The 19,699-nt window shown below is 42.5% G+C and overlaps 1 protein-coding gene across 1 annotated transcript in view; it reads right to left on the bottom strand.

Annotated features, from left to right (window-relative positions):
* Window positions 1–19,699, bottom strand: part of PRKCH (protein kinase C eta) — a 220,866-nt gene that overhangs the window by 143,956 nt on the left and 57,211 nt on the right. Inside the window, exon 2 of the mRNA XM_061180882.1 lies at window positions 7,338–7,401. Coding sequence (XP_061036865.1) covers window positions 7,338–7,401 — 64 coding nt within the window. The remainder of the gene's footprint in view (window positions 1–7,337; window positions 7,402–19,699) is intronic.

Here is a 19,699-nt window from a genome sequence, read left to right as displayed (position 1 = left end):
TTTTTCTTCCAATTTTTAGTCAAAGGAACCAAGTCTCTTGTCCTATCAAATTTTTCCACAGTTTGGGTTTTGCTGATTGCATCTCCTGGTGTCATTTAAAATGTGCCCCTATCCATTGTATTTCATCTACAATGGTGGTTAGATGCAGAAGACTGACCAGATTTGGGCTTGATTTTTGACAAGACTACCCCACAGATGGGGTGGTGTGCTCCCATGAGGAAACACACATTGTCTGGTTCTCGCTCTGTGGGCCAATCATTGAAGTATGAGGTACCATGAATCCAGGCAAACTTCACTTACGCAAACTACATTATCCTCTTCAAATCTTAGACTGTATTTCTTAATAGCATTACAATGCAGCAACATCTTTTTTGATTTGTTCTCACATGAGGGCATATCACTACTTTAACTTAGTTTCTTTGTATTGCTTCTCTTCCAATTATAACAGTTATGAGTTTAGTTTGATGCATTTTCATCAGTACTTCATCTTTTTTTTTTTTTTTTGGCCACTCCACACTTCCAGGTAAGACCTAGTCCAAAATAGTGACAATCGAACAGGGCCACAGTGACAGCATCTAGAGGCTGCATTAAAAATCCAGGTCTATTTCATTGCCTTAATAAATTTCAGCTTGATTAGGTGACCAATCCAGTTGTTAGCTCCAGAAAGGCTTAGCCAGAATGAAATAAAGAGTGACATGAGACAGCCCTTTCAAAATAATAAATCACTTCAACTGTGCCTTGACAGCAGTGCTGAGGGGAATTCTGTATCTGATGGAGAGTGATAACACCTTTCTTAAGATGAACAATGGTGATGGGTTTTTGACCCAGTTGATAATGTTATGCCTTCAGCTCTGTGACAGACTTCCACGAAGAGTTTTCTTGCTCCATCGCAGTTTAATGAAGAGCCCTCACTGTAGGTTTTCAAGCAGGATCATCTTCTTACCTCAGCATTACACATAAACCTACACACAGCACACTTTATCATCAAATTGTGAAGCTACTACTGTTAACGCCAATTCAAGTATGACTTTTCAAAAAGACTTTTATGTTCTGTCCTTTCTCCAAACTTCATTATCACCATTTGGATGCCAATTTCTACCATCTGGCGAAACAGTCCCTGGCACGCAGTAAGCACTGAAATATTATTGAACGAGTATATTAACAAAATGGGTGTTCATTAAGTAAACCTTCGGCAGAGTTTGGGTGAGTTTGACAAATTATAATCTGTGATCCAGGTCCTTAATTACTGGTGTTCCACAGAGTTCTGCTTAGTCAACCTTGGCTTTCTCTCTAAATCTTCTTACTGGGTCCCTTCATCCTTGTGCCTGTCTCCCACTGGCACCCAGAGCTACATCTCAGGCCTCAATCTCTTGCCAAACTCTAGACTCTTTTTTTTTTTCTTTTTTATAAACTTATTTATTTATTTATTTATTTTTGGCTGTGTTGGGTCTTCGTTTCTGTGCGAGGGCTTTCTCTAGTTGCGGCAAGCGGGGTCCACTCTTCATCGTGGCGCGCGGGCCTCTCACTATCGCGGCCTCTCTTGTTGCGGAGCAGAGGCTCCAGATGCGCAGGCTCAGTAGTTGTGGCTCACGGGCCCAGTTGCTCCGTGGCATGTGGGATCTTCCCAGACCAGGGCTCGAACCCGTGTCCCCTGCATTGGCAGGCGGATTCTCAACCACTGCACCACCAGGGTAGCCCCAAACTCTAGACTCTTATTGCTAGTTCTTCCTAAACATCTCCACTTGGGTTTCCCACAAGCTTCTCAAACTCCACCTGTTCAAAGCTGAATTCATCACATTCCATTCCTATGTTTCTGCCCTGGTGAATGACTCCACAACATCCCTCTGAGCATCATCTGGGTCTCATCCTTATGCATCCCTGACACCCTATGAATTGTCAATTCCTGTTGGTTTCCAGATCTATATATTTCTCATAGCTGTCCCCTCCTCTCCATCCATCCTGCGGATTCCAACTGAACTTGGGCTCTACTAACCTCTCCCTCAGACAGCTTTAATTGTCTCTTACTGGCTGTTTACACCCCTGTCTCCTCTTATGATCTGAACAGCCCCCAGCCCCAATCCCCTTGTACCCACAGCTACCAAGTCAGATTTTGTTTCTCATTCCTCAAAACCCTTCACTGGCACCCCATCACGTCTACTAGCCTAGAAGTAGTGTGACCATGCAATTTATCCTCTAACCTGGGACCCTTCTGAGAGTGAAAGGTGACACTGTTAGTAGTTACAGTGGTATAGCAGACAAACTCAGACTGTCCCAGGCAAACCTACACATGAGGCCCTCCCAAGTCTCTGCTACACCTCCCACTGCACTCCCTCACCTTCGGCACCCTTCTCGCTACTTTCAGTCTCTGGAACCCATCACTGTTCTCTCACCCCTGTGCCTGTGAACAAGCTGTCATCCCCTCTTGAACCATCTTTCCCCAGCCTGGGACATTTCTGTTGATCATTCCAACTTGCTTTAAACATCACCTCCCCTGTGAAACTTCTTCTAAAATCTCCTGGCTGATCCAATCACACCATGCCTTGGACTTATTCCTATGCTGGGACCTGGGCCCCTGCACTGCAAACATGGGCTGCATCTGCCTGCCTCCTATGAGCTCCTTCAAGTGTCCGTGGCTTGTTCATCTTTATCTCCCCAACATCTGTGATGGGATCACAGGTCTGCACCCAGCAGGCATTTCTCATGTCATTTCTCAGTCATGTCTTATATTTAATAAAAACTTTTTTGCCTTAACTACTAATTCAGCACAATTAATGAAAGATGAAAAGATGAGACAGGATGAAATAAGGAGTAGTCAGTAGCTCCTAATGCCAGTCCTGTATATCACAGACCACAGCTCCATTTAAGCAACAGCTTTTTAAAGGAGAGCTTTGGGATTATAGCATCTGGGCTAATGGCAGAACCCCTATAGGAGGCCATGAAAGGGAAACAGCCATGGCAATAAGCCAACATCATATTAGAAATTGTCCACTAAATCCTCGAAGCTTCTAGTATAAAATAAAGGCAGTGTCGAAATAAAACACACCTGCTGAGTATACTTGGGGTCCCAGGCAGGGGTGGGGAGAATGACAGGACTCCTGCTGCTGTGACAACAGAAACACGGAGATAAGAACCCACTAGCATGCCTTCATAGAGCACTCTACAGTTTGCAAAGCACTTCCCTACACATTCTACCACCTGACCTTCAAAACAACCCTGTGACGTAGATCAGATGCATGCCGAGGCTCAACCAACACTTTTTTTTTTTTTAATCAGTCATCAATTTTATACACAACAGTGTATACATGTCAATCCCAATCGCCCAATTCAGCACACCACCATCCCCACCCCACCGCAGTTTTCCCCCCTTGGTGTCCATACGTTTGTTCTCTACATCTGTGTCTCAATTTCTGCCTTGCAAACCGGTTCATCTGTACCATTTTTCTAGGTTCCACATACATGCGTTAATATACGATATTTGTTTTTCTCTTTCTGACTTACTTCACTCTGTATGACAGTCTCTAGATCCATCCACGTCTCAACAAATGACCCAATTTCATTCCTTTTTATGGCTGAGTAATATTCCATTGTATATATGTACCACAACTTCTTTATCCATTCGTCTGTCGATGGGCATTTAGGTTGCTTCCATGACCTGGCTATTGTAAATAGTGCTGCAATGAACATTGGGGTGCATGTGTCTTTTTGAATTACGGTTTTCTCTGGGTATATGCCCAGTAGTGGGATTGCTGGATCATATGGTAATTCTATTTTTAGTTTTTTAAGGAACTTCCATATTGTTCTCCATAGCGGCTGTATCAATTTACATTCCCACCAACAGTGCAAGAGGGTCCCCTTTTCTCCACACCCTCTCCAGCATTTGTTGTTTGTTTTTTTAAATTTAACTTTTACTTTATATTGGAGTATAGTTGATTTACAATGTTGTGTTAGTTTCTGCTGTACAGCAAAGTGATTCAGTCATACATATACATATATCCATTCTTTTTCAGATTCTTTTCACATATAGGTTATTACAGAATATTGAGTAGAGTTCCCTGTGCAATACAGTAGGTCCTTTTTATCTATTTTATATGTAGTGGTGTGTATATGTTAATCCCAACCTCCTAATTTATGCCCCTCCCAACCTTTCCCCTTTGGTAACCATAAATTTGTTTTCTAAATCTGTGAATCTGTTTCTGTTTTGTAAATAAGTTCATTTGTATCATTTTTTCAGATTCCACATACAAGTGATATCATATGATATTTGTCTTTCTCTAACTTACTTCACTTAGCATGATAATCTCTAGGTCCATCCATGTGCTGCATGTGGCATTATTTCATTCTTTCATCAACCAACATTTCTTGAGCTTCGACAATCCCTCTGGGATCCCAGGCCAATGCCCCCTTCACAGCCTGAGCTACACCAGGCAAGCCTGACCTCATCTTGCTTCTTTATGTAAAACCCTTCAGCATCTCAGATGGAAACTAGAGCTCCAAATGTTCTATCAGCCTACCTGTCACTTTATGGCCAGGGATGATCTAGGGTGGCTGACAGGTGAGAGGCCAAGCCAGGGACATTCTCACAGTGCCAGGTCCAGGTGCTGCCATAGCTGAGGCAGGTGTGTGTGGGCTGGGAGGCTCCATTCCCTCTTGTGTAACACACACAGAGGCAGCCATCACGTTCTCTGCATGTGACAAGGAAGCTGTGCCCTAAGGCAGCAGCAACATGCCAGCTCAAGCTGAGCCCCGGCCTAGGAGCCAAACTGACAAGGCAAGGCTCCCACAGACAAAGAGAACAGACCTGAGCTTCTAAAATACAGCCCACACCGTGATGCCATAGATCCTGAAATTTCAACGTTAAAAAAATCTATTTCTCATGGATAAAACAGCTCTTTTAGCATCTTTTAAAATACGCAGGCATACCTAAGAGGGGTAGAGTGCTAAGATAGCAATCACTATCATTTTAGTGTGAATTAGTCCATGAATTCACTGTCTTCCTTATTAGCAAGTGTTCCTGGAGAGAGGAGATCACTGGGCATCTTACTGGAGTAAGAGACAGTGGAAGGCAGAGAACAGGAAGGACTAACTTAGAGGGGAGGTGGAATTACCAAAGATGAACTCAGCCTGCCTCACCATTTTACCCAGGGTCACCTCTGAAAGGAATATAATTGCAATGACCTGGTAAGAACTCACCCCAAATAACACTTGACATTCCTTTCTTCTTATCACTATAACTAACAAATTAATATTGGGTTGGCCAAAAAGTTTGTAACACAGAAAACCCGAACAAACTTTTTGGCCAACCCAATACTATGAGAATACTGAGGAGTATTCCGGAGCCATTGTTCTGATGTTTCTAGTTTAAAATTAAGGAAGATAAAAACTTAATAAAATTTAGTCCTAGAGAGCTGGTGTAACTCTAAAAAAAGATGTCATGTAACAACAATGGCACCATCAGACCTGGTCTAACATGCATGGCCTTACTCCACTGGTCCCTTGTCACTCAGTGCAAAAACGTAGTTCAGCACATTCAGAATCTCACTCACTCCTCTCTTCTCACTGCTGGGCTTATCTATACCATGGTTGTACCCATGTTCCGTGTGCTGTAAGAATGTTCTATCAGCAATGTTCTGTAATATTACATTATATTTTATTTGACTGAGTTATGAGCATACTCATTTTTCTCACAAATCCTGTAGGTTCAGGATACCAAGCCAAACCAAAAGACCTGTGAGAAGGCAGAAGACCCCCAAACTGTAATCTGGACAGTTTTTTCATGTTCAAGTATCCCAAGTTTCTGCTCATTTCAAAAGATAAGATGCGACCATTGAGACAACAACTTGAAAAATGTTAACATTAAGACAATTTGCCCACGTGAATGAGAAGGGTTGGCTGAGACGAGAGAAAACCACTTCTCAAAGGTGTCATCAGTTTGCAAAATGTCAACCCTAAACAGACAAACCATGAAGCCACACATTTACAGATCTTTGCAAGGATTTTAGTAACTGTGGAGTAGCTTGTAATGGACTAATCTTCCCACCAAAAACAATTAAAATATTTAGAAATACATTCTAAAACAATTAATTGGAAACACTGGAGGGCCACCAGAAAAGAGAGAGAAATTAGAGGGAATTTGATATGCAAATTAAAACCACAAGATATCATTTCATAGCCACCAGCATGTCTAAAATTAAAGAGAATGACCATACCGAGTGCTGGGGAGGATACAGAGTAATTGGAACTCTCATACATTGCTGGTGGGAATATAAGAACACAACCACTTTGGAAAACCATTTGAGAGTTTCTTGTTAAACACGTATCTACTCTATTATCCAGCAATTCCACTGCTACGTATTTACCCAAGAAAAATCAAAGTGTAATTTATGTACAAGAATGTTTATGGAAGCATTCTTTATAATAACCCCAAACAGGAGAAACTCCAAAATGTCCATCAAGATGAGAATGAGCAAACAAAATTGTGCTACATTTATGTAACAGAATATCCAGCAGTAAAAAGGAACAGAATACTAATATACACAATGACATGAATGGGTCTCACAGAAATTAGGCTGAGCAAAAGAAATCAGACACAAAAGAGAACATGCTATGTAGTTCCATTTATATGAACTTCCAGAATAGACAAAACTAACCTATGGTGAAGAAACAAAGCAAAACATTGCATTTACTGCCTCTGGCAGCAGGGGATTAACTGGGAGAGGACACAGGGAACTTTCAGAGGGATGAAAATGTGCTATGTCTTGGATTGGAGCACTAGTTACACAGTTGTATGCATTTGTCAAAACCAAACTCTTCACTTCTGATCTATTCATTTCTCTGTATATAAATTTTACCTCAATTTTTTAAATATGGGGAATGGGAGATGGAGGTAGCGCAAGGGGAAGAGGGACAGAATACCTTAAAGGACAGAATGAGATAAAGATTATAAGGAAGAGAACACATCCTTAAATTTTTAATACACTCCTGGGGCAAACTAAAAGGTTGGTCCAAAGCCAAAAATCTAAAATACAGTTTAATAGACATGAACCAAAAGAGGCAAGAACCTCTTGAACTAAGAACTAAGATGATGATGAATAAAAACAAAAACTCAGTGAGTACGTTAAACAAAACACAAGATTGCCAGAGTTAGTAAATATATTTAATCCGGCAACCCAAACCAATAGACCATTAGACAACAAAATACCAACTAGCCTGGTTTATACAGTCAATTTTTAAAGCGTCTTTTACGAAATGCTCTTTTTATATGCTCCATGATATAAATTCCTACTGAGTATGAACTAAGAGTACACAAATACCAGAAACCACCCCAAATTCATTCTTACCTTCAGTGAAACTTCCTGTTAGGGTTATTACAACAAATACTTTCCCTTCTGGCTCCAGATCCACCTAGAAAGAGAGAAAAAAATTGTATGTTATATGTTAATATTGAAGTATTTTTGTGTGGGCCTCAAATAATTCTTGACAGAGAGGCCTCAACGCACAAATCACAGCCATAAATCAGATCTATGTCTTTCATTGAACAGTAGAGGGGCAGGAAACAAGTGACAGCAGAAGAAACTGTAAAGGATGAAAAGCAGATCTAAACGAAACCGTTCTTGCAATGTTTTCCCTCTCTCGAATGTTTTCCTCTTCCATTTTGGCTCTTTGTGATATTGATGAGCACCCATACACGTGGTCACTGTTTCTGAGACACCCGTAACTGATGTGCACCATTTGTAAGAACAATATTTTACTAAACCACGTGGCAAGTGTATGAAATAGAGAAATAATGGCAACATAAAGGCAATGAACCAATGTGCCGTGGTCAACTGCGTACCCTTAGTTTGAGAAAGTAAAGAGTTTGAATAGAAGAGTGCTGTCTCTGTCTACACCATTTCCACCTGAGTGCAGTTCATCTTCAGGAAGCAGCAGGGAAGGCAGTACGTGTGCTATGCATTCACTACTCTCGACTGTTCATGGGAACATCAACGTTCCTTCAAGTTCTTATCTACGAGCTGAGAAAACAAGACAGATGTTCTGCCAACGAGGCAGCTGTACGTCTTCTCACTAGAGCCTGTCCTCTGCACACACTCCCATCTCCCAAAGACCTTCACACAGCATGGCCCCAGGATGGGGCGGCACCCTCCATATCTGCTCTGACCACACTGGCCCAGGTAGGCAGGCTCTGCCCTCTTCATGCTAACCTTGAACTACCCATGAACACCTCTAAGCCATGGATTCTGAGGTTCTTTGGGGCTCCGATACATAAATTTACAATTGTCCTTAAATAAAATCTTGTCAGGTTTAGCCTATGGCTTCAGTTCTGCCTTTGACCTTTTGTCTAAGAGAGGGAGGTTCAGAGAAGCTGAGTATAGATATGGATGGTCTTTTGGGCAGAATATGAAATTTAAATAAGCTGCAAATCACATGGTACAGTGTCCAAACTAGACCAGGACACGGACTCCAGTCTGACCGCCGCAGCAGCTCTGCACTCTGGGCAAGGTCCTTAACCATCCCAGCATCACTGCTCCCATCTCCAAGTCCATGATGTCATTTTTCAGCATTTCTGACATGGCTTCTGTCAGACAATCTCAAAGAGCCTTAACAGTACTATTTACTCTTTGTATTGCATCTATAGGTGACCAATACCGAAGAAAAGAAATGCACTGACCTTACCCTAGAGCTCACCACCACCTATTTTTAAGTACTACACCCTGTTTATACTCTTTCAAAATAAAAGATGCCTGTTTTATACTGACTCGGAGAGCTTCATCTACGTAACAGCCAATTCTTATAAACCCTGCCGTTTTATGCATTCAGTCAGTTATCAGTGTGGTTACCACACCGTAACTCACTCCAGTGTTCAAATCAGCTTCTTGCATCACGACTACTATATCCCCTTAACTATCTTAACACTACTTGTGAACCTTTATAGAACAGTTCTGAAAATAGAGCTCTCTGGAGAGATGACTAAACAGGATGTCAGTCTCTAATTGTCTCCACTCTCTGCCTTGACTTGTTTCAAGTCAAAAATATTTTATTTTTAAAAGCCACTCCCTCATCTTCAACATAAAAGCCTGGCAGAGCCACATACATGCATACACATTCGACCTCACCACATCAACTGCTGCTGGCACAGAAGGAGCTGCTGCCAGCCTCCAAACTGCCAGGCCACCTCCGAGATCCAGCCTGTAAACTCCCTCCAACACTGCCCGAGGGCCCATAAAGGAGGCCGCGCCACCCCATGGGCAGGAGCTGCTCTCACAGACAGCAGGAGACTCCAGCACTTAGAATCAGGAGCTCTCACGGTGCAACAGGTTCGATCCTCATTTTTGACCCAAGTCACCATCACGGTGGAAAAGCCAGACTCAAATGCCATCTGTAAGCCTAGTTAGTCCATCTAAGACCTCAGACCTTAGAACAGGGTTTTACCAACTGCAGGTCGAGACTCACTAGTGAGACAGAAAACCATGTAGTGGGTTGCACACAACAGGGATTTTTAAGTAGAATAAAGTGGAACAGAAAATATGAACACGCCAAATAGTAAGGAAAAGTACCACACCATGAAAATTCTGTTTGCAGTTTTACACGCGTGAGAATGGTATACTGGGTTTTAGTGTAAAATGTCTTCCTTAGTGCGTCACAGAGAAACAGTTTGAAAATGTGACCCTCGAGGTTATCTGCTTCACCTATACAGTGCTGATGGTTTGGCATCTATACATGGTGGTGGCTGCTTAGACACCTCCAGTGACAGCCAACTCACTAACACCACAGCTGGCGTCTTTCATTCCTGTACCCCAGAGATGATCCTTCTCTAACAGCAGAAATGCAGTGACCAATAGCTTCCATTCATTGACCCTAGTTTTGTCCCCTGCTGCTGTAGTGCATATTTTAGCTCTACAGATTCTGGGAAGAGCACTTCAGCTTTATTGGAGAACCACCCTGCCCTCATATTAGTCCATGGCTCAGCTGAGAGTCTACCCCTGGTTCCAGAGTGGACATGTGACCCAGGCTTGCCAAACAGAGCACTGAATTCCCTCAGCCAAGATGACGGTCCTGGAGCTGACACATGCCCTACATCTGGCCATCTGAGTAATTTCTCCTCCCTACCCTCGGTCACTGGTGCAGGTTTGGGCACAAAATCCAAGTAGGTCCAATCAGGAATCCTGGATCTACAAGGAAGAAGTACGATCTCACTCCTGCTGAACTGTAATCTGGAAGGACATACACTTGGGAGTGTCTGGCACCATTCTTACTACCACATTGGGCTGGAGAATGAAGTCAATAAAGAAGGGAGAGCTGAGAGACAGAAAGAGACCAGGTCTTGATGTCATTTAAAGCCTTAGATCAAGCCCTGCTTGATTCTTCTGGATTTTCAGTTATTTGAGCCCATAAATTCCTTTTGCTTTAGCCAGTTTGAGTAGGGTTTTCTATCACTTGCACCCCAAAAGGCTTATCCAAGTTGGCAGCCAAAGAGAATAAGTCATTTGTAAAGACAATTATCACCTCCCCTCTACACCTTCTAACGCCCATGCCATCTCCCGCAATCTGCCCCCCTGCCTCTCTCTGGCACTGAAACAGCTCCTGTAACCCTTGTCACATCCCACGGTCAGATCCAAAGATGTGTCCGTCTTCCCCTCAGCTGACCCCTCTGCCAGTATCTGATGCTCTTGCCCACTTCCTCCTTCATGAATCTCTCTTTAAACCCTGCCGCTCCTGAATCCTCTTTTCCTTCCATTGGAAGATTCAGGCTCATGATTTCAAAACCCACCTGAGATTCTTTGGGGGTAGGAGTAGGAGAAAAAACAAACATATCAGAACCTCCAAGAGGGGGTAGTCACATTCATTTCCTAAGTCTCAAGCACACACTTTATTCCCAAACCTATATATGCATCTTTTCTGAAAGTCTCCATCTCAGTGTCTCACTAAGACAAGTCCCTTTAATTCAACATGTCCAGAGTCCAAAGTCTTATCATGTACCCCCAAAAGACTCCCCCATTTCCCCAGCAGCCCAGGCACCTCACTATGTGCATATAATCCTACCAGATCCCACCAAGTCCACTTTCTGAGCCTCTCCTAAACCCTCCCCTTCCTCTCCACTCCTCCTGCCCTGCCTCACCTTGCCTCTTGCAGGGGCCTTCTAGCTGGCTTCCATCTCCAGACTCATAATCCCCCAGCTGCTACAATTTCAAAAATGAAAATCTGACCATGTGACTTTCTAACTTAAAATCCTTCTATGTGTCCTCTCCCTTCTATGATAACAGCCAAACTCCTTAGCAGGGCACACAGCCCCACATGCTGTGTCCTTACCATCCCAAACACATACAATCCGTATCTCAGCATCTATAAATTATTTGTAGACTCTTCAGGGAGGCATATTATTTCATTTATAACCTTAGAGATCAACAAAATGTATTATGGGTCAGACAGCATAATGGAGAATGTAGTCGAAATGATGAAAAATATACATTACCTGTCTGAAACTTATTGCCTAGTGATTTGAGGCATGCAATCTTTATACCTAGAAAATCCTTCTCTTTTTAACCTGTCAAACTCGTATTTGTCTATCGAGAATCAACTCAAAACTCACTTTTTACAGGAAGACCTTCCGAGACCTCTTTTAGACAGGTGGGCAACTCCACACCATTATAGAGACCATTGCTGGAACCCCCTCATGTTGTAGCCACTATGCCCTGGTCCCTTAGGACCCTGACTTGCACATAAGAGGACTGAAATGGTTTTGTGAATGAGTAAATTAACAAACAAGCAAGGATACTCCAAGCAGCTTCATAGAGGACATGGTTTTCTCCTCCTTCACCATTCTGATTGGTTTCCTCCAGATATGCTCCAATTTCTCCACACTCCCATGAAAGAGTGAACATCAGCCCGCAGGTGTACCAGACGTTAACAGGGCAAAGCAAGGTTATCACCAACTTTGATTTCAACAGTGACAGTGCCCTTTAGTGATGCAGCTACAGACTTCATGAACACTTTGAGAAGCCCCAGTGACCCAGCTTGAGTTTGCCATCAACTAAAACCTTTGCATCTTTTCTACATGCTGTAAGGCTCTGCTTCTCACATCCTGTGCAGTGCTTAGGCCCCAAATCCTAAGAGCTCCATATTTTTTCTGCAGAATTTCAGCTTGTTGCTCTGGGCTCCAAGGCTCACTAGATCCCAAATCCAGTCATTCAGTCACTCTCCTTGTCAGCTTTATGGCCTTCCAAATCAGGGCCTGGGTTACCCTGTCATCATCTGAGGCACTTACAGAATGTCCACCATGACAGGGCTGAGGCCAGAGTGCCATGGAGGACCCACATAGAAATGGATGTATTGTGCATTCTTTCTGTAACAGTCATTCAGGGAGAAGTGAATATGTTAAGCCCTCTTTCCTACAGACCACTTCTATTAGTGAGAAGGGCAACTCCTGGGCCCTTGTCAAAACTCAGAAAGCAATGGCCTTTAAAGGTGACATTCTGACACACAGACAGATAAATCACCAAAACTCAGTGTAAACAAATGGTGCTGTAACTGGATGTCCATATACACAATAGTGAACTTCAACTCACACATTGTAACTTATACAAAAATTAACTCAAAATGGATCATAGACCTAAATGTAAAACCTAACACTTTAATACTTCAAGAAAAATACATCAGAGAAAATCTTTGGAACCTTGGATTAGGTAAATATTTCTTAGATATAAAACCAAAAGCACAATCCATGAAAAAACAAGCTGACAAATTGGAGTTCATCTAAATTAAAATTTCTGCTCTTTGAAAGACACTGTCAAGAGAATGAAAGACAGGCCACAGATCAGGAGAAAATAGTGTAATTTTTTTCTCACTTGTATCTGGATAAAGAACTTGCAAAACTCTATAAGAAAACAACCCAACTTTTAAAAAATGGGCTTCATCACTTCATTTCACCAAAGAAGACATAATATAAAGATGGCAAATAAGTATATAAAAACAAGTTCAACCTCATTAGTCATTAGAGAAATGAAAATTAAAACCACAATGCAATAACAATACATACCTATTATGAGGGCTAACACTAAAAAGTCTGACCATGCTAAATGTAAGAATGTGGAGCAACTGGAATTCCCATATGTTGCTGACGGGACTATAAAATGGAACTATCACTTTGGAAACAGTTTGACATTTTCTTAAAATGTTACACATACACCTCCCATTTGATCCAGCCATTCAACTCTTAGGTATTTAACCAAGAATAAAGCAAGCATATGTTCAAAAATATGTATGCAAATGCTCAAGATGCTTTTTAAAGAATATGATATAGTCATACAATGGAATAGTATTCAACAATAAAAAGAATAAACTATTGATGCATGCAACAACATGGAAAAATAGTAAATGAAAGAAGCCAAACACAAAAGAGAACATTCTGCCTAGAAAAAGAGAGACAACATATAGTTTTACCTGACTGTAAACATATAATTTCTATAGTGGCAGAAAACATCAGTGGTTGCCTGGGGATGGGTAATGGAAATAAGACGGGTGGTAGAGAGGGATTAAAAATGGGCAGGAGAGTACCAAGACAATTAAATGGAGAAAGAGTACTCTTTTCAACAAATGGTGCTGGGACAACTGGATTCCACATGCAAAAGAATAAAAGCAGACCCCTACCTCACACCATATATAAATATGAACTCAAAATGGATCATAGACCTAAAAGTAAGAGCTAAAACTATAAAACTCTTAGAAGAAAATAGAGGAATAAATTTTCCTGACTTTGGGTTAGGCAACGGTTTCTTAGATATGACATCAAAATTACAAGTGACAAAAAAATGATAAATTGGACTGCATCAAAATTTAAAACTTCTGTGGTATAAAAACAAACAAGTGTCTACCTCTCTCTGCCCAAATGCCCTTTCCAAAGTGCCACTCTCATCAACTTTCCTCCATCCAAGCCTCCAGAGGCTTCCTAGTGCCTTCAGAAGAAAACTCACTCTCCTTTACTTGGCTTTCCAGGGCACCGTGGGCTCCCCACTAATTAACCCAAACCTGTTTTTCAAATTTCCATTCTTTAAACCCGCTCTTCTAGTCAGGTCCATCTCCTCACTATGTCACAGTCACACCTGTGCTCGTGCTGCTGTCTCTACTTAGAAAGCCTTTCTCTCTTCACCTATCCACTCATTCCAACCTTGACTGAATGACTCCTAGGGTCAGGATCATTGCCAGGTGCTCAGGATTTCCCAGAGAAGCTCCCTGAGGCTGAAGGTGGAAGAAGCAGCTGAGTGTACCTGGCAAAGATGATGTAGCTACAGAAGCTGAAGGAAGAAACTTTTGCCAGGAAGATCTCACATGCACATCGATCCCTCCAGTCTCAAAATTCCTTTCTCGATTATTATCTTAGTATTTATTGATACCCTTAACAATTAGATAAAATTTCATAGACTTACATCTCATCACTGGCAGTTAAGTCTGTAAGCTCCTTTCCAGTGGGATCTGACACTTTTTTATTCTCCGAAGGGCCTAGCAGAGTTCCTTGAACCAAGTAAACACTCAAAAAATATCTGTTGATTTGGTCTAATGAGCTGAATTGGAAGGTCATCTGACCACCTCAATTTCATCACCTATAAAATGGGAATGATAGTATTTTATCCTGTAATAAACACTCTGACAGCACTTTGTAAAATATAAAAGCACTTCAAGATGGCTCCACGGCAAACCAGTAGCGTATGGACTACACAGGTCCCCTGCTTAAGGATCATACTCTGCTCGCTTGACGAGCCACCTGATCGCCAGCCCCCCTCCTCCACCACACACCCTGAGCCAGTGTTTCCTTTCCTTTGGCATCAATTTGCAGAAGTTGGGCAAGTCACCTACATCCCTGACTTGGTCTTCTTGCCCATGAAATAAGAGGATTGTTAAAAAGCCTTTCTAGCTCTAATGTTCCATGATTCTAAACAGGCTTGGATAAAAGCCTGCAGACAGGACTCAACGGAAACACTCATTTAATTAACTGGTAATAATTTACAATCATTTCCCTTCACAGAAGGCATTAGAATTGATCACAGGCAGGAAACTTCTGGCTACTTAATTTTCATCTCAGCCTGGGATAAGCAAAAGGCCCTAGCATATCAAAAGAAAAAAACCCAATCCTTTATTGGGCAAAGGTAGAAGGTTCACCTAAACTCTATGGGCCTTGGGCCAGACATCTGTGATATTCAGATTCTTAGCTAGGTGGATCATTTCTATAACTTTTCTAGGTCTTACTCTAGGGATAAGTAACTAAAGAACTTAAAAACATGATAAAGCATTTCACAATTCTCTTCCAGCTAAAACCATCAGACTTAAAAATGAGAGTTCAAATTCTTAAAGGAAAAAAAATTTCTTTATGGAATTGTACCAATAACCAACAAGGAGACATGTAGCTATGCTCTTTAGTAATAGAAATAACAGTTACTGTGTCTTGAACTCATCAATGTGCAGGAGCCCTGCCAGGTGCCTGACCTACATTATTTCTCACCTTCACCCCCTGCAAGGTATCACCACCGCCATTACAGATGGGAAAATGGAGGCTCCGTGACGTTACGGAATTCACCAGCAGAGAAGGCCAAGCCAAGATCCAGACTCAGGGAAGATCCCGCCCCAGTTCCACACCAGCCTCCCTGTAGGCTGCTGTGCCTGCATCTGCCTGCAGGTTTGCCTGATGCCTTCTGTTCCACCCGAACCAGCCTGCCCAAGCCTTGGCATGTTAGGTCAATCGCATCACCCGTCTCCCTGGGAACTTGGGCTAGACTTGTGCCCTCAGCACCTGAGGGTGCTCCCTGCCAAATGCCAAGCCTCGGTGTTCCAGCCTTGCTTCCTCACTGCCAAGGCCAGTGGGAGTGGCATCAGCCTGATGGTGTCGCCTGATGGCTCTTCACAAGGGCACGTGGCAAGTCTGTGCTGGGGCTAGCAGAGTGCAGCGGGCAGCTCAGGTTCCATTAGTCAGCTGCCTGGAGGACTTGAGTCAGGGTCATGTGCTGCAGACACACAGCGCATCGCCTCGCCATGAGAAGGAGTTTAAAGGAAAAGGGGGTGAATGAGGCAAACCCTATGTCCCTGCTGATTTTCTGTTTTTGCAGTCAGACAAGGTTTATGTGTTAAAAGCACACTAAAAAGCACCACAGATTGAAAACGATCAGAAAAAGAAGATGGCAAAAACTGAACAGAAAGGTGAGACTTATCAAATACGACTGTAGTTTAAAGCGAAGGAAAATACTATCTTTAGTCAGTGATTAAATCCTCATCTTTCTAAGTCTGGACCCTCCATGTGGTCGAAGAGGATGGTGGGGAAAGAGCCCTTGGCTGTGACCACAGCTCTGGTGGCAGGTCATCTGGCTTCTGCACCTAGACAATAAAGGTTGACAACTAGGCTTTTAAGTCCTTTTCATATCTAAGATTCTACAATTCCAAGCCACAAACAGGTTCTGAACTCCACAGAGGAAGTAAAGACTACAGAAGCGTATGCCTCTCAAATGCATAAAGCCTCATGGTAACTCTTCCCCACCCCCAGCTAAACATACCCAATCACTGCAAATTTAAATTTAGAGTTATTTCAATTCAGAGCCCATTACCCCTATGTCCTAGTGTAAATAGTGTAACTCCTGGCAAAAGGGGAATTCTTTTGTATTAAAATTAGTTTTTCAAAGTGTCCCTGCCCAAAATGAAAAACCAGGAATAAATAGTCCAGATTGGATATCTCTGAGGACTAAAATACTTTTTCTTTGCCAAGGAGAAGGCTAAGGATAGATAGAAATGGTCTATTGTACAAGTGTGTGTGTCTCTCAATCTTTGACTTCAATATCCAAGGGACTGAAAATGTCAATTAGATGATGGGATGCCTTAGGCTCTTCAAAACACTCCACTACAATTCCTCCCTCTTTACCTCCTAGGGAGTTCAATTCTGTGCTGCGAGGCCTACCTGACACCTCCTTTGTGAAGGAGGACAGAGGCTCTGAAGGGATCTGCCCAGCCCAGGAGATCCAGAGCTGCTGGTACTCCTGATGGACCAAAAAGGGTGGGCTGAGTTCTTCTGGAGTCAAATGCCCACCCTTGAAACCAGCAGACGACTCTCAGAAAAGCATCCTCCAGAACTAAGAGGGCACTTTCTTTCTCCTCCAATAAGGTGTCTGCCCCTCAAGGACCTCATGCCAGAGCAGACCCTAAACTGAGAGAGGAACCATGGTAATTGTGTTCCCTGCATCAAAGAACACTTTAAAAGGGCACTTTCAACATGATCTCAATCCTTCTCTTTTCTGTTCCATAGACCCTTCCAGAAGAGAACATACTCTGTCCTTGCCAGGATAAGGTATTAAATGAAAGGGACAGGTGGCCTTTGGACTGTGGCTGGAGGTGAGGATTGCCATCCTTGCCCACCCTCCTGCTCAGTGGCCTCACAGCCCCCTTCCTTCTTCACAGCTTCTGTGGGTTGCCTGGGGAGAGCTCCCAGCCCCCCAGTGAGCCTCCTCCTGAGGTGAAGCTCCCACAAGGATGCAGAAATATTAGGAGATGGAGAGTCTAAGTTTTGCCACAGAAGATTTCAGGTTTTTTAAAAAAAAGATTTAAATAAATCCAGAATTATTCTACATTGTAACGGAGGCAGAAAGCAAAACCAAAGCAAGGAGTAAGTCAAACTACATAGCATACTTAAGCATTCAAGAGGTTTGTTTGTTTGTTGTTGTTGTTGTTTTACTATGGCATTCTTTTCAGCATTGAATTGAGGTCTTTTTGTTTCCCAAGCGGCATGCGGGATTAGTTCCCCAACCAGGGATCGAACCCGCTCCCCCTGCAGTGGAAGAACGGAGTCTTAACCACTAGACAGCCAGGGAAGTCCCTCAAGATGTTTTATAGATGTATCTACTTAATTTCTCATTGCTCAGACTCTTGGTCACCTTTAGATAACTGTGAATCTGAAGGAACATTAGAAAATACATCAAGCCCAAGGTCTCTCCCAAGGGTTATCTTGTGAAACTTTCACTCCTTTTGGCCTTCCAGAGGGAAGGAAAGAGGAAAGCTCTGCCAAAATGGACATGTGTGCCCTACCTAGAAATACAGGTAGCAGTTTTCCAGGTGGGCCAGGGAAGGGGAGACAGAGCGGAAGTATGTGCAAATGCACAGAGGACTATTAGGGGTACGTATGGTGGAATGCAGGCTGTGTAAATGAGATGGGTCAGAAACTAGGTTGGAGAGGAAAAGCTATCAGGTCAACAGTGGCCTCCTGGCACCCTGGAAGGCTAGCTCTTATCCCAGGGTAATGGGGAGCTGCTGAGGGGTTTCAATCTGCAAAGTTTCAGGATTATACCAACATGACAGAGCCCTACAGACAGGGTGTTGGGATTATAAGGGGAGAGAAGCTGGTGGTGTGGATACATATTCAAAGGCTATTCTGTTGGTCTTAGCAAAGGTTGCAGGTGACCTGAGCTAAGCCAGCAGCAGAGGGGATGGAGAGGGGGAGGCAGATGGGGGAAGACAGGGGAGGGAGCAGCAGCTGTACTTTGTAATCACAGGTGGGGTAGAAGGTAAAAGAGAAGTGGTCACAGAGAGTCACCAGGGCCAATGACAATCTTGGTGGCATTAAATGAGACAGAGACTCTAAAGGGATAAGCTGATCTGGAGGAAAGATAGAAAGTTCAATGTGTGACCATTACCCAGGTCATCTGAGCATCTACTGGGCCACCCTGAACAGCTTCTTAAAGTTTAGATGGAGAAGTAGGAACACCACAAAGACAGAAAATACAACCCAGTACAGTCTCAGTGGAACAAGCAAGAGCAACATCTAAAGCACTATTCAGATCAAGAAAAGGAGCAATCAGATGACATGATACTATACATAGAAAATCCTAAAGACGCCACCAGAAAAATACTAGAGTTCATCAATGAATTTGGTAAAGTTGCAGGACACAAAATTAATATACAGAAGTCTGTTGCATTTCTACACACTAACAAAATACCAGAATGAGAAATTAAGGAAATAGTTCCATTTACCATCACATCAAAAACAATAAAATACCTAGAAATAACCCTACCTAAGGTGGCAAAAGACCTGGACTCTAAAAACTATAAGATGCTGATGAAAGAAACTGCAGACAACACAAAGAGATGGAAAGATACCAATACTGTTAAAATGACCATACTACCCAAGGCAGTCTACAGATTCAATGCAATCCCTATCAAATTACCAATGGCATTTTTCACAGAAATGAAAATGGAAACACAAAAGACTCCAAATAGACAAAACAATCTTGTGAAAGAAGAATGGAGCCAGAGGAATCACACTCTCTGACTTCAGACTATACTGTAAAGCTACAGTCATCAAACGAGGATGGTGCTGGCACAAAAAAAGAAACACAGATCAAAGGAACAGGATAAAACACCCAGAAATAAACCCGTGCACTTATGGTCAATTAATCTATGACAAAGGCAAGAATATACAATGGAGAAAACACAAGTCTCTTCAATAAATGGTGCTGGTAAAACTGGACAGCTACATGTAAAAAAATGAAATTAGAACATTCTCTAATACCATACACAAAAATAAACTCAAAATGGACTAAACACCTAAATGTAAGACCAGACACTATAAAATTCCTGGAGGAAAACATAGGCAGAACACTCTTTGACATAAATCACAGCAATATTTTTTTGGATCCATCTCCTAGAGTAAGGGAAATAAAAGCAAAAATAAACAAATGGG

This window comes from Eubalaena glacialis, chromosome 2 (assembly GCF_028564815.1).
Source record: "Eubalaena glacialis isolate mEubGla1 chromosome 2, mEubGla1.1.hap2.+ XY, whole genome shotgun sequence".
Classification (NCBI taxonomy): Eukaryota; Metazoa; Chordata; class Mammalia; order Artiodactyla; family Balaenidae; genus Eubalaena; species Eubalaena glacialis.
Note: the sequence above shows the minus strand (reverse complement) of the source record. Positions and strands in the feature narration are given on the sequence as shown.